Below are 16,225 nucleotides of genomic sequence, written 5' to 3' on the forward strand. Positions count from 1 at the left end.
TGGTGGGATTGAAGTTTTAAAACGTGTTTGTTTGCTGTTCATGCTCTGCATTCTATTTTTTCTACCATTCTCCTCCTTGCGAGTTTAAGCCATTATGGAGAAACTCTACCCTTTGTCTTTAAAGAAAGACCATTAATAGAAACAAAAATAGTGGAGAAATTCAAAAAAGAAAAATAAAATAGCCGTATAATAGATTACAGGATAAAATCCCTAATGTACACAGAAGAACAGTGAAAAGTTTTTTATTTGTCTTTCACTTAAAACCATTAATACTGAACCATTTTTTAAAAAATATTTTAACATGATCTTGTGAGTAGATCGTACCATGGTTTCGATTTTCTCTTGCTTCAGTTTAACTTTTCAGGTCGGAAGCATTAACCGGCGGTGTAGTGATCCTCTTCTGTGAACACTGATTACAATTCTTCTATTACAAGTTCTTCTGATGACTATGTTTGAGGATTTTAACTTTGTTTATGATCCACTGATGCACTATCAGATACGGTGACATACTACCTTGAAAATATATAAAATATGATCATGTGAAGTAGATATTTAAAACAGATTGCAATTATATAAACCTAATCTAAGAACACACTTCTTGAGTGTTATTAAAATTATGAAATATTATCCTTATAGATCACTTCGTATTATTTATAAATAAAACTAATATATGCTTTTTAAAATTTTCATAAGGTTCTTATTTCTATATCTTATATTTTATTTTTTTGACATTTTTCGAAGGTCTTGGATAAGCTATATAGAACTTAATTAACTTCGAATAAAGTCGCGAATTCTAATTTACTAAATAAAAAGTAATAAAGTGAAAATCTCAGTTCAACACATCCACACATTTAAAAAAGTTTTAAAAATATTGAGTCAATATTAGATGTGGTAATTAAAAAGTTATCTAAAAAATATTCAGTTGCCATGCTGGACCTTTTAAGTTTTAAAACATTTCTGATAATGGAATCGTTTGACTCTTAACCCACACCAGAGAATGAGCAAGGGGACAGTACATGGCATTAGGGTATGTTGTATCATAGTATACATGTGTTACACTTACAACCCTTAAACGTTTTAGTTAAATTACTAGCACTCCAATTATGATTCATAACCCGGTCAGCATCATTATAGACAGAAAATGACAAATCAAGTGTATTTCTCCTATGTCCAATTTATAATATCGATGTGTTATACTCATTTTGCTCAAGACGTTCAGAGCTATAATATCGTGTTTAAATTAAAAAGTAAATAACAAGGGAAAAATATAACTAACAGGGTAAAATATAAATAACAGAAACATCAAATAAGATTTTTATTCTTTTCATTTCTCTTGTTTCAAGCAACCCACTGGATGAACTATACATCATAACAAAATCTAGAGACTTGAATATACAGAAGTTCAGATCTACCGGATATACAGATAGGGAAAAGGTCTCCAGCAAAAACAAAAAGACGGTAGTATCCCTTTACCCTGTACATGCAAAAATATAAGATAAATTATGTCATTTTGCACACACACCCCTGAGGTTTAATGAAATTATACTTGGTGTTCCGTATGTATTTACATCATTACATCTCTTCATCCTTGTAACTGCATCAAAAAAGATCAAGTGACATGTGTTAATAGGTAGTATATAACTATTTTGTTATATAAATTGAGAGAGATTTATTTGGGGAGAGACAAATGAAAATTTAAACCTTAGAGGATGAGAGTGTATTTCTGAAATTGGGGATGTAGCCAAATAGTCCTTCAAAATAAAGAGAGTGATGGTTGACATAAAAGGTAGATACTGTGGGCACTTTGGTGAAGGTTCCACTCTAAGTAGTGGTGGTTACAGCTCAACGACATTTGATCGGTCGTTGTTGGTAGTTGATCGTGTTAAGTCGGAGTTGGAATCAAGGAAGAGACAAACTACAGAGCAATCATCAACCTTAGAAGTGGGAAGCTTGGTTTTCCATGCCTGAACAGCTTCGTCAACCAGCATTCGAGCCGCCGAAGAGCGTGGACTAGATGACACAATGGACACAACTTGTTGGTTTGATAAAACATCCCATACCTAAAGAGATTTGAAGGAATGTAGATGATAAGAGAAATCCTTTATATATGTGTTTGAGAAATGAAAAAAGGGAGTTAAGAGTTATTACCCCATCTGTGGCTAACACAACAAATTGATCCCTGTGAGTGAGGCGGTGATAGGAGAGTTCTGGAACAGAGATGAGTCCGAAGTCCTTGAGACAAAAATCTCCAAAAGACCTTGACATGGCAAGGCCAGGGGAGTTAACATTGGGCAGCCATACTCTATAAATCCCCGGTTCATTTTTAAGGGCGAACACTCTTCCCTTACAGATCCTTATCCTCTCTGCTTCCCCTGACGGATGAAAAACTGTAATGTAAGAAGATCATCACCTTGCAAATAATAAATAAAGAGATGAGAGAGAGAGAGAGAGGTACTTGGAAGATCCGGCTTAAGGTCAGTGGTCAACTGAACGGCGGTGAGGGAACCATTGCGGTCTTGGGTAGCCAACACAGCTCTGGAGTCACCCACATTAGCAATAAGGAGGTCGTGGCCCTTAAAAAGTATGGATGAATCAATGAATGAACGAATGAATGAATGAAAAAATGAAGAAAATGCGAAGGGATGGGATATGATATGATAATCACCTGCTTCAGCAAGATTACAGCCGTGGAGCCACTACAGGAACAATCGATCTTGTTCTGCAGTTTGAGGTCTCTGTCCATCACCTTGCAAGCTCTGAAAAAGGATTGTCTGAGCTTGGCCATGTCGGTCGGGGCAACGGTACAAGGTTCCAAGTCGTTGATGGATGTGCTAAAGAAATTGGTATTGGTGTTGGCGGTGTCAGACTTTGGGGGATTCCACTGTGCCATCAGCTTTAACGGAAAGGAATCTCTCAGTTTCTTTGCAACCAAATGGCCATTAGGTCCGTGGCCATCGAAGACACCGCATAAAACGGTGTCGTCATTGGAACAGAAGTTTTCCCAAACCAGCATTGCATCCTGGTTGATCCCTCCGCAGCCTTGTTTGCCGTAGAGGGAAGCAATCTGCGATGAAGCGTTCAAGAAGAATCTGCCAGGAACTCTGTGGACCCTCATTTCAATCCTATATTCCGACAATGCTGTTGCACTCCACGGCTCATCATCACCGGCTTCCTTCGAAGGCAACGATGATGGCGCCCCCGCCATGGAGACGCACGATCCCATTCTCACACACTCCGACGCAACACAACACAACACAACACTTCTCCCTGCTACTTCCTTCTTCCCAATCCTAATGAACGCCCACACATAACCTAATCCTAATCCCTGGCACAGAAACAACTCATTGCAGCGTCAATCTCCTCATCTTCCATATCATGCCCTATACTACCACTCTCGCCCACCCTTTTCCAATTATAACAATTCAATGTAGATAAAGAAGATTATCCTGCTAAAACTACAATAGTTCGTTACATAGTTTGTTAGTTAGTTGTGCCTTCCTAATCCAGATAAAGAACATTATCCACCTAAAACTACATTACCTTCCTACTACCACTCGGATAATTCTTCTTTTTACTATTTTTTACTTTTTCTAATTTCAAATATATCATTTTTATTATTATTTTAATTCATAATAATAACAAATAATCAAATTTAGAAAAAAAAGGAAATTCAAATAAGTAAATTTTTGATTTGTTTGTGTGGTCGTGAATTTGAAGATGTGAATCTCAACCAACATTCTAAGACTGGATTTGGATTAAAGACTCTATTTGGATTAGAGAGTGGATGTGAGAAGGAACGAATGGATGGATATCAGAAAATGAAAAAAGGATTATGTTGATATTTAGATTAAAGGATAAATGATATGATTCGATTAGATTTGAGATAAGTTAAAAAAAATGTTTTAATAAATAAATTTAGGTGATTATCATTTTATTTTGAAGATAAAGATGATATAAATTTAAATATAAATAATAAAAATTATATTAAAATAAAATTAAAATTGTTATTTAAAATTACAACAATTTATTATTATTATTATAACAACTTTTTATTCTCAATGGAATTAAAGAAACGTATTAGTTTTCGAAATGTACAAAACTGTTAACATATTTCATGTTTATGGTTTCCTCTAAGGAGTTTTCTCCTCAATAATACATACAACTACTAGAAGTCATGTTAATCAAATATTGAAAGTGAAGTGTACATTCATTTATATTTTTTTAAAATGTCAAGTTAAATTCTTGTCTCTATCCCTTCACATTTACTTTCATATATCCTTCTGAATCATCTAAAACAAACACTCTTAACGAATAAAAATCTATTCTTACCGATAGTTCAAGTATCGAAACAAACACTACCTAAGAGAAAAATATTAAAATAGCAAGAAAAACCTTACATTCCTAATTATCTTTGTTCAAAAAAATGTTTCTCATATTATTTTGTTTAATTACTTATGTTATTTATAATTATATTTACTCTATGCACATTTGTAATTGTATCTTATTTAGTTATTGAACATTATCTATCTTTATTATTACATAAAGAGTTTCTAATTTTATGCTTTAATATTTTTTAAATTAAAATAACTATTTTATTAATTTTATTTTTTAAATGACTATTTTCTTTAAATTTAATAGTTATTCTTAATTTAACGATTTTTTTTCTAAAACTTGACTATTTTTCAAACTACATTTACATTTTTTTTAAAAGTAAACTATCTTTTGGCAAATAAATATAAAAACTACATTTACATTTTTTTACCTTTCACTTTTAAAATTTTAAGATAATATATTTTTAATTACACTCTTAATATAATTAAATGGAGAGAAAAAGACAAGTTATGATAAGAGAAAGAAAATGAAATGATAAATAAATATGTATATTTTTAACTTTTTTTTATTAATATTTAAGAATGACCCAATGATTTTTTAATAACATGAAGACAAGTGTACGACAAAGATTTTCACTCATTTACATATTTTTTATTTATTAAATTTGAAAACGAGACTTTATTTCGATAAATGAGTACAAGGTATCCAATATGAAAGCTAGGCCTTTAAAGTAAACTAAGATTTATGGTGGGGCTAAGTTTTGAGCTAGTATGAAGTCAGAAAAATGTCTCTGAGGAAATAAATCTACATATTTTACACCAGATACAATGGTAGGGGTGACTTCACTTCATATTCAACCATTGCAGTGACGACAATACTGGAGCCTGGAGCCTGGTGCCATAAACAAATATGTATATGCTTTCTATATTGTATTGTATTGAATTGAATGTGCAGTGGAAGAGATTCCCAGCAACAGCTACAGGGGTTGGGGCCTTGTCTGTACGATAAAGATGTCTTTTCCAACAAGACATCCTTCCACATCCTGTGGGCAACCGAACTTTCTCTCCAGGAAAAACCCAACTGCACAGAGGCGTTGACCAAGTTGTCTACGGAAAGCCGAGTCAACTGTCAGTGGTTTCTTGCTGTAATCAACGATCAAACGGATAACCTCCCCATCTGCAGGCCCTGCACCTCGTACCAGCAATTCCTCACTCAAGTTAGCAAAAGCTAGGGTTTGCACTTGCCCGTCAAATTTACCCGATGATAAACGCCATGGTGTACCCCTTGTTCCAGAAGCCAGAGTTTCACCAAGCCCAGAAGCAATCTCAGCCTCCACCAAATTATTATCCTGCTTTGTTGGGCTCACAGTATGCAGCACAAATGATAGATCTGGTGAAAGCATTTCTTGGATCAGAACTGCCATTGAAGCTTCCTTCTGAGGTACACCAGCAGCACGCCGGCTCAACACTGCTCTCCGAGTGTACAGTGAAGCCCATACTTTGCTAACGGCATTTGCAAAAACTGTTGGATTGGAAGGACTCACATTGGGTATTGATTCATAAAGTCCAGCTGCTGACATTCCAGCTAAGTCCTCAACGTTGGCACTGGATCGAACAATTAAATGTGCATTGCTTGGGAATATTTTCCCAATGCTTTCAATCATTTCTTTCCGTAACTTGAGGGAAGAAATTAATTCCTGGAGTTGATGGCACAGATCATCAAGTTCACCACCCTCTAGTTTTGCGGTTTCTATCTTTTCCAGGATAGACCTGAATGCTTCGGTGGAGTTACTCTTCTCTAGCTCCAATTCCATCGAACCAAATGGTAAAACTGCCCCAGAAGGAACTCGAAACGAAGCAGGAACTCCCTGATCACTGTAAACTGTCATTCAAAAATCAGACTCAGAAATGTCTTAAACAGGACAATGTATTATTCCATAACGAATATATCATCTGAAAGATAAAATAATGGCCCTACTTGAGTTGAAGTTACTCGTTTCGATATCCATGGTCAGACATAGTTATGCAACTCGTTGCTTTTATTGAATCTTAACTTTTTGTTTGTGGTGCCAACACAGTAATATAATAGCACTATCATTTTAAGTTAAAAAAATCTCACCTTTATCAGAAACTTCAGACAGTGATGATAAGCGACCACATGCGGCAGCCTTTGCACCTGATGTCTGTATTTCTGCATCAGGAAGCAAGATGACTCCGCCAGAAGAAGCACTCTTGATCTGAAAAGAATAATTATTCATCAGAGGCAAATTTTATGAAGATTTAAGACAATGGTACTTGAATAAGAAAGAGAGTAAATACTTTTTCATAAGAAAACCTCATCATTTGCACCAACCTGGAAGTTATCTCTAAAATATCAACAAAGCCAAAAAAAGTGAATAATTTATCATTCTCTACCTGATCAGAATTTGCGATTCTACTAGAAGAGAAAGAAGGAACTTCAACTCCAGAAACATTGTCATCAGAAGAACTTCTAATGGAAGAATTGTCATCAGTGCCAACCAAAGAGGATAACTTCAGATTAACACCGGCAGTTGATGCTTCCAATCTGAAAAGTTAAATTGAAGCAGGAGAGAAAATTGAAACCATTATACCGTTAGATCTTGCTCAAAAGATCATGTCAAAATACCAAAAAAGAAATGGTTCGGTTTTAAAAACAATTAATAATGGATGCGAAAATTTTCTGAACATATAACCTCACATATGACCCAATCAGCCTTTGTATATCAGCAACATTTTCTTCATCTTCACATGTGACAAAGACGACTTTTTCCTGTAATAAACAATAGCAGTACGAATGTCATATTGTAGATATTCAAACATTAAAATCATTGATTGGATACTTAAAAAGAAGACTGGCCTGTCGTGCCCTAACACCAAGATGAGACAAGTGAGGCAGTTCTTGCTGAAGTATAACTCCCACTATGTTCCTCCCAGCAGCTGTTACCTGTCATTGTAATGAACTTATAAATATTAATATTTTAATATTTCCATATACTCTCAAATACAAATATATATGTAGTTACCTCTTCGTCACCATCAGCTTTGTTAACTACAAGGATAATAGGTTCTTCCACTGATGATGGTAGTGAACCAGGAACAATTCTTTCAACCTAGCTCAAAGAAACCCACACTCATGTTAGTCAAGAATGAGGATATCCCTACCCTTGTTAGTATCCATTTGTTTTTTTTTTTTCCGTCTTTCCTCAACTTGCAGACTTCTGTATGATAATTGATAGTACGGAATTACTTGATCTCTTGGATTTCTTTATTACACCATGTGTCTCCTTCTTATTAGTAACTGCTTTCGTGGACTTTATCAACCAAAGAGTGAAGTTTCAGAGGTTTTTATCCATGATGGGTGATGAAAGACTATGGAATGAAGGATCTGGAGAGATATGATATCTGTCTTTCGGTTCAATTACTTCAACACAAATATGCTATACGCTGCAAGTTCTCTTTGCAGTAAAAAAATATATTGATGGTCAAGTATTGATGTATGAAAAAAAATACACCATAATATTTGTGACTTGAAGTTATGCTGGATTACCACTTAAGCTCTATCTTGCAGTAGTTTTAGTGTAAGGATAAATTACCTTTTAAGATATTTACGCAAGGGATGAATTACTTCTGTAAATGCATTAAGGGTTTTGTGTAAAAGGTTTCTCTCTCATACTCAGAAGAACACAGTAAATATTATAATAGCATTGTCCATGATATTTCTAGATGCAACTTGGTAGTGGTACCTGAACCAATTTTCCTAAAGCAGCTCCTGGAACAAGAACATCCCAACCTTGAGAACCAAGGGTACTTCTAACAGCTTTTAGAAGAAGCGTAGATAGTTTTGAAACCTGGAAAATCACACTGAAAATGTACAGCAGAAAAGTCAGATAATATGTATATTCATAATATACTCCTTAAGTTTGGTAACGAAATCTGTAGTTGAGGAATAATCATGAAGGAAAATCACAGATAGTGGTGAAAAAGCTTTAGAATATTTCCTGAAGGACAATGTAACCAAAAGAGAAATATGAAGGACAATGCATTAACATACCCAGCTCGAATCTCTGCTTCTGTATATGTCCTGACACTGTTTTCAGGTATTCCAAGAGCTTTACCTAGTATCTGCAACATTTAAAACAACAAGTTTGTGTATTTCAAGATATATGCATTTAAATTGAAGGAGTCCAACTGTGAAAACTAAACAGTACCAGTATCACGAGGCATACATTATTTAACTTTGAGACGAAGGAAGAACTACAACCAAATACCTCTCTCTGAATTGAATTTCACTCATGTTCTGATTCCTTTCTGGCTAAAGGTTGTATAATAATTATTTCAAAAATATTTTTAGGTCACACATCACAACTATTAAGGGTGTTATTAAGACCAACAAACTATGCTTATTTAATTATATATTTCCAGTGAGCAGACTTTTTAAATTTGTGTAATCCCTGGTCTTGGTTGCATCTCGGCTTCATTTTATGTCATATTTATTTAGTATCCTTTGGCACCAGGCATTGAAATTGCAGGCCACTAAAATCCTCGTCATAATAATACTTTCTAACCTCGACTTTCTGAGGGAATATCTTAAGAAGTTCTTCAGTATATTCATCAGTTAGCCTCTTTGATCTATCAAGAGTAGCTTTCAGTCTCAATGTCCAAATTGTCTTGCCATCTTCATTTCCTGGAATAAAAGGGAGTACATTTAAAATGAAACTTAGTCAACACTGTTTACAATGATTTTAAAAAACAACAGAGAAGGGACCCAAGAAAGTTACCTTCTCTTTCATTAAGGCCTCTTTTACTCCAGGCAATGAGTTCATTTTCAATAGCACCACACTCTTCTGGCTTCCAACCAGATAACTTCAGCTGGTGGATTCCAATTATAAGGGCCCCAAGTGGATCATTCCACATGTTTACATTTTTTGACTGCACATTTGCGGCCAGCCAACTAGCACCTCCCACAACTTCAAGCTCGTTGAGAAATCTATTCATATGTGTTTAGAAGTTAATGTGATACTAATAGAAAGGCCTTGTCATACAATCTACAAGTAGCTTTTGGCTGGAAAATTTTCATAAGTCCATCAAAGAAGTTCTACACAGTTCAATGATACATCCTTATCAAGTGGCTTGACTTCACTGCATTATTATATTTTACCCTTATTTTTTGCCCTTTTAAAGTATTAGATGATTTATATAATTCTTTAGCTAACTTTGAGGTCTAATAAACATGTATCTTAATGCACTGAGTATTATGCACTATATTCTAGTATTATCTACTACTGTTTAAGTAGTTAACAAGTACTCCATGCCTTTCACAACATGTGTCCTTCGTATATTTCATAAAAATTCATTCAACTTATGAGTATCTGACAATTTCACAAAGTAATTTAATTAAGAATAAGGTAGGACAAAAACCTGCTTAAAAGAACAAATGAGTAATCCTCAAGCCCGATCTCACAGAGGCGCCACTGTACCTCCCCCAAACAAGATGAGAATCAAAAGATGTTCCATCATTTTTATTAAAGAAAATCAAATGCAAAGTCTGGCTAATTGATTGAATCAAACTAGTGTCACCTTTTGACGCATAGCTATTGCAGAATCTGGAGCATCATTCCTGAGGCCACTTTCAAGACCCTTTACAATAGTTTCTCTCAGAACATTTAAAGATTCCATTGTTTTAAATAAAAGTTTAATTACATCTTCTGTGGCAGCGGTTGATTCTGCTGCAGTATCCATATTCTGGAAAATTTACAAAACATTGTCCCTTATCAGTATATGCCACTATCAGAACAACTGAGAACCACAATCACATGAATAAGATAATTGCTAAGTATTTACACCCACCCCCAATGAAAAGGGGAAGGAGAGAGGATTCTTATCCAAACTAGAGCTTGACAACCTCAAAATTTTACCTTCATGATTCTTATGCTACATGTATAATTTGTTGAGAAGTATTTCAACTAAAGAGAATGGAGAGAGAAAAATGGTTGAGAGGATAATGCATCATTGAATATGGTAAGTATTATCCTAAATCAATTCGTCTATCGTAAATTCAAGTTCCATTCTTGAAGATATGAAAATAATGATAAGGACGAGGATAAGGACTTTTGGAGGAAAAAATTATAAATGTAAAATTCAATCTTACAGTACAAGCACCATAACAGACTGGTCAGATTGCTTCTGCATACAATCAATTTACACTCCTAATCTTATGAAAGAACCACACTACAAAAGTTATCCATTACAGCAGGAGAGTCCAAGACCTTATTCCATACCTCCAATGTGGACTAGAGTACCATAATTACTATTGGATCCCAACATCCCATCATGTTCTACTACCTAGGGCCTTTTTGATTCTCAGGAAAAAAACTAAAATGTCAGTATTATTACACTGTTCATTTGCAGTTGAAATACATGGTGTAAAGTTTTGATTAATGTTGATAGGAACCTAATATCATTTATTAGAAAGTGAGGAAGTACTCCCCAGTTTACAAATTTCAACACAAACACCGCAGAATGCCCAAAAGATCCTATTCCCTCACTAATTGACAACATGTCCTTCCCTTGCACACACTTTTTCTTATTTATATGAAAAATTACTTATTTTTCTAACTACTTAATTACATTCTTACTCCGCCATCAATTGTGCAATTTTGTCCCTCAAAGGTTTCTCCTGCTTAAAATCAAGTCCCTCTCCATCCTAGTTGCATTCAATATTTAAGTCATTCCTTATGCCGTTCATTGCTATCTTTAAAACAATAATTTACCCTCAAGCATTGTCAACACGACAATTGAGTTAATGCAGTTAGAGCTCCATTTCAGGTTATTTGGGTAATGTGTAGGTTGCCGCACCAACTAATTTTTTTAAGTTTTGGATGAATTCTAGATGAAAAGACCTGATTATGAATGGAAGAAAGCTTGAGACCCACTTATCACAATTGAAGCCCAAGAGATCAAAACCCAACAATTGTCAGAAAGGCTACAAATTGCAATTAATCATTTCCCGAGTATCTCATCTCCCAACATGCTAACTCACTAACAACTAATTATTCTACCATGAGTCAGCTGACATCTTACTCCATAATTAGTTTACTCTAGTGGCAAACATTGAGACCAAATCAAGAAATATAAATGCAAGAAAATCAGAACAGGAAAATTTACCTTTTTGCACTCCAAGAATGAATTAAGTGCTGAAATGCCATATTCATCCATAGATTCCTGAATTGATTCTAGCTGTTCAGCAAGACTGCACGCAACATGACGAAGCCATTCGTGAAAGCATCAAATTATGATTTTCCAGTACTAGTATATACAAGTTTAAATGATTTGAATATATCCTTGAAATTTAGTACACTATGTTGACTCAAAAGTGAACAATATGTTGACTCAAAAGTGAACAATCCTGATCTTTCAGTCACTAATTAAACACAAACCCAAATTATTTGAAAATATCCTGGAAATGTAGTATACTTCAATGTTGGCTCCCCTCTGCCACCCTCCCCCCCAAACCCTGTCAAACTACTGCAGGATTCACAAGAGATGACAAGCCCTCGCACAAGAAGATTTAGTCTAGTGACCTTGCTTGGAACAGCCTACAAGTTCTATAGTCTAAAGCAGCTTCTCTACATGTGGAGTGTACGACACTCCCCATGCTCTACAATGTAGGAGACTAATTCATTTAATCACCATTTTAATTGGAGCCTCTACAGCAAGTTGCTTCCAACGGAATTGAACATGGGACCTCATAAAATGAAAAACTATTACATAGTGTTAACCGGTTGATTTTCTGACTTAAGGAAAATCTGATTACTTCATAATGAATACTTTGCTGCTAACAGTAAAAGTTCATGCAGTTTAAATTATAATGATGGGGAGTTTTTGAGAGAAAACTACATAATGTTTAAATTATAAAAAGAGAAATTGATGTGAAGAAGAAGCCAAAACTTCTGCATATTCATGTCAAACCTGCCAGCATTGAAGAAGTCTTTGAGTTCTAGATGAAATATTTTGAATTCCTTTACAAACGGTTCACTGTATTCTCCAGGGTTTTTTGTGATTTTAGCAAGCATAGCTTCTGTAGCAACCAAATCTTCAGGCCCAGCATTTCGGTGAAGCTTGTTTTGTATTGTATGCTTAATTTGTAACTGGGCAATAAACAACACAGATAAAAGTTGACCTATTATTAACATTGAACGGCAATGAGATTTCATACTTTATGTACTATGAAGAGAAAAACCTTAAGGTCATGTGGGATGTCATTTCGATGAGCAATATCTCTAATTCGAGTAAGAGGTACAGATGCAGTGAATTCTGCCTTGAATGATGGCAAACATGGATGAATCTTTCGGATGACTAGAACTTCCTGTATGTTAATGAAAATATGGTAAATGAAAGAAATAAGGCTTAAATTTTACTGGACAGCAAGATATAAAAAAGGTGGTAAATGTATAGGAATATTATATCAAGTTTTCAAAAACACTTTTAAACAAAAATTTCCAATTCCCGGACGTCTAACATTGATTGTATGTCAGACATTTTAAAGGACATGGCTGAACTAAGCAAATAATTTAAATCAGAACAATTGCTACAAAAGTTTAAAACAAAAAAGACAAGGAAAGTATTAAGAAGATGTGAAACTAATTGACTGAATTTTGAACTATAATGCTATTCTCAAAAAATATAAATAAGAGTTTGTTTGAATAAACTTCTCCATAAATGCTTTTAAGAGAAGAAAACAAGAACAATGAAATAAATTTCTACAGAAATTAAGATTAACTTAAGTACAAGGCAAAGAGAGGTTTAAGAAAAAACAGATAAGAGATAACTTTATGCATAAATTAATTTGAACTTCTAGAAAAGTTTATATAACTTTTTCATCCAACTTTTTTCTCCTATGTAAAATACACTAACACATGTAAAATATACTGCAATGTAGAACCTATGACATAAATACCCACCCTCATATAACTTTTGTTAAACATCGGCAACATCTATAATGCAATCAGGACCACATGATCCACAGTCAAAAGTAATAATAGATCACCTGTGGAGATATATCCTTCCGAGTAGTGTGTCGCTCTAGTTCACGAAATATAAGCCTTGAAATCTCAGCATGCCTATTGGGGCGGTGGTGACCTCCATCTTCAAAACAAGTTATTTGCCCCGTGTTTATCCACTGCACAGATAATGTAAGAAGGGCTCAGAAGATGGTAAAAGAAGAACATGGATGATTGAATGAAAAAGACAGAACAAGACCTTTAGATAGATAGCTGAGTACAAGAGAGCCTCCAATCGATCTTCCCCTTGCAAACCTTCAGCTATAATATCACGTACGATATCAAGCTTCAAAGTGAAAATTATGGATAAAGTTAATATGCTGATTAAGAAGGAAAGGTACTGGTTTCTAAAGAAGGCACTGAGGGAAAGGAGTATTATGAAGTAAAGTACCTTTCTCCACCAATTCCTGGCATTTTGGTCGGCTTGAACCAATTTGAGAGGCACGCCATGAAGACCTGAAGTGTCCCATTTCATGTGTGTTTCATGGGATCGATGCTCGTTGGATCGCATGAAAGAAACAGGTTTACCTTGCCACTGACCTACAAAGGGACTTGGCTCTGCCTTTTCAGAAACAGAAGAAGTAGCAGCATCGTATGCATTACCTACCTCCTCCTGTAGTTGTGGTTGGTCATCGCAAGGTTGCAGCTCCAAATTTTGTTGGGTTGCGTCCCATGTAGCGACGGTGGTAAAATTACCTGCCACGGGCAACTTCAGCACTCTGTTTTCCCCCCCTTCCCAGACCAAAGTTGAGTCCTTTTTGACAGTGACGAATTTAAACTCAATGTGATCGGTCCCTCTAAATTCCAAGTTGCACACCCATCCATTTTCGGTCCAGTTCAAGGGAACATTCTTGTTCCATGATCCTAATTCCTTGGCGGATCCTCGGACGACAACGTGATCGCCAAATTGAACTTGGTGATCTAATCGAACTTGCAGACGAACTTTGCGGTCCATGGAGACGGAAGAAGGATTACCGTTTCCTTGTTCTTGTTCTTGGTCCCTGGCATTGATGGGAGTAGTCAGTTGGAAGGAGTAAGCAATAAAAAGAAGCATTAAAGAGAGAGAATGACCTGGTTTGGGTTTGGGGGGAGGAGAGAGCGGAGATTGGCGGAGGCAAGCGGAGACGGAGAGGGCGCAGGGGAAGGAGCGATGGAAGAACGAATCTGAGATGGGTCTTGTAGGAAGAAGTGGGAGTGGAGGGATGGGCACACACACAGAAGCATGGGCGCATGGTAGACGCATACACACGTAGAGAATCCATTACGTAAAACTAACTTCTACTCTTCTTCTTCTTCTTCCTTCTCCTCTTCCTCTTTACTCAAGATCAAGAAGATGATGATATTTTGGAGTGTGAGCATTACACACGTGCACACCCATTCCCTCTCAACTCCTTAACACGTGCCTCCAAACACTTTATTAAATTTCCCTAAATATCCTTCCCTTCCAAGGCTCAAACACATCTCCTTATCATCAACACTGCAACTGGTGCCCCAAGAAGACAACACGGGATGGGATGCCACCTTCATTTATTCTAAATCTTCATTATAAATGTTCCTACCACATAAATATACATGCTTTTAATATTAAATAACAAAACGATAAAGGTTTCCAACATTTTTTAATATCATAAAAATGATAAAACTATCTACTTTTATTAGATCGCTTCGTTCTGTCTTAGTATATCTTCAAGAAACTAATTTTTATATATTAAACAATTTATATTTTAAAGACATCACAGATTTGAGCAGAGATTAAATTAATCATTAATACAATTTACTTTAGTAAAAATGTTAAATGCAGATAGTTTCATTGTTTTAGCAAATATTATACAATAAGAAATTATAAATAATTTCCTTTAAATAATGAGTATTGTTAGTTACAATATTTTAATTGATACAATTCAGTTACGGTAGGTAGAAAAATTGCAGAAAAATAGAAGAAAAACAACAAAAATATTACCTTATTTTTATACATTAAAATTAAGATAACTATTAATAATATTTTTGTATGAACCCCTTTTAACCTGCTAATGTATATAAAAATGTTATCCTAAAACTAATAAATAAATTGGGATTTGATTTTATTACAAAAATGACATAACAGTTAAACTTTTATTCAAAGTAGCTCGTTTTTCAATAAATTTATTTAAGATGACATACTATTCACTATTTATTGAAATAAATTATTTACTTTGAGTTTGTAAATATAAATCAAAGTAGTATAGTTCGCGATAAAATTTTACAAATTTATTAAATATCGTAATAATTTTAATAATTTATTACGTTAATTAAATAACATGTTAAATAATATAATAAATTACATTATGATGTGGTTGGTCATAAAATAACATGTAACAATTATTTATTAAATAATATTGTAATTTTTAAAAATATTAATTTCTTGTATAATAAAATTTGTGATTTAAAATTAATAACATTTTAAATTGTTTAATAATAAAATTATTGATTGCAAAAATAAAAAATGTAAATTATAATTTAAAATAATTAATTAACTTATGTGTTGTAAACTTACATTTATTTAAATCCATTAGAAATTTTGTCTTCTAATATTTTAAAAATTCCAAATACTCGATAAATTAAAAATAATTATTTAGAACTCAATTAAAAAATTCAGATTTATAAAAACTTAAGATTATTAGGTCTTCTATTGATAAAATAATCTATAAAACTTATAATTTTATAATTTGTACTTATATTTTAACTTGAAAAATTACTTACAATTTAAGATACTATTTTGTACAGTATAAGAGTCTTAAATTCTACAGGCTTCACATGCTCCACCGAAATTTCTTT

The 16,225-nt window shown here is 34.2% G+C and overlaps 2 protein-coding genes across 2 annotated transcripts; both read right to left on the reverse strand.

Moving 5' to 3' along the window:
- Nucleotides 1-1,581: 1,581 nt before the first annotated feature.
- Nucleotides 1,582-3,474, reverse strand: LOC114190839 (probable protein phosphatase 2C 33). Its single transcript, XM_028079886.1, has 5 exons — nt 2,666-3,474; nt 2,456-2,573; nt 2,149-2,372; nt 1,702-2,060; nt 1,582-1,594 (listed from the first exon to the last, which is right to left on the reverse strand). Exons 1-4 carry the CDS (start codon nt 3,221-3,223, stop codon nt 1,836-1,838), a joined length of 1,125 nt encoding a protein of 374 aa, XP_027935687.1. The 5' UTR covers nt 3,224-3,474; the 3' UTR covers nt 1,582-1,594; nt 1,702-1,835.
- A 1,487-nt stretch (nt 3,475-4,961) lies between these two features.
- LOC114189766 (phosphoglucan, water dikinase, chloroplastic) lies at nt 4,962-14,905 on the reverse strand. Its single transcript, XM_028078447.1, has 19 exons — nt 14,483-14,905; nt 13,803-14,412; nt 13,611-13,697; nt 13,399-13,530; nt 12,592-12,717; nt 12,321-12,499; nt 11,517-11,601; nt 9,930-10,094; nt 9,771-9,823; nt 9,131-9,339; nt 8,918-9,036; nt 8,404-8,474; nt 8,096-8,213; nt 7,376-7,462; nt 7,210-7,296; nt 7,046-7,122; nt 6,747-6,897; nt 6,451-6,568; nt 4,962-6,213 (listed from the first exon to the last, which is right to left on the reverse strand). Exons 1-19 carry the CDS (start codon nt 14,671-14,673, stop codon nt 5,309-5,311), a joined length of 3,570 nt encoding a protein of 1,189 aa, XP_027934248.1. The 5' UTR covers nt 14,674-14,905; the 3' UTR covers nt 4,962-5,308.
- Nucleotides 14,906-16,225: the final 1,320 nt, after the last annotated feature.

The sequence above is a fragment of the Vigna unguiculata genome, chromosome 7 (genome assembly GCF_004118075.2).
Source record: "Vigna unguiculata cultivar IT97K-499-35 chromosome 7, ASM411807v1, whole genome shotgun sequence".
Taxonomy (NCBI): Eukaryota; Viridiplantae; Streptophyta; class Magnoliopsida; order Fabales; family Fabaceae; genus Vigna; species Vigna unguiculata.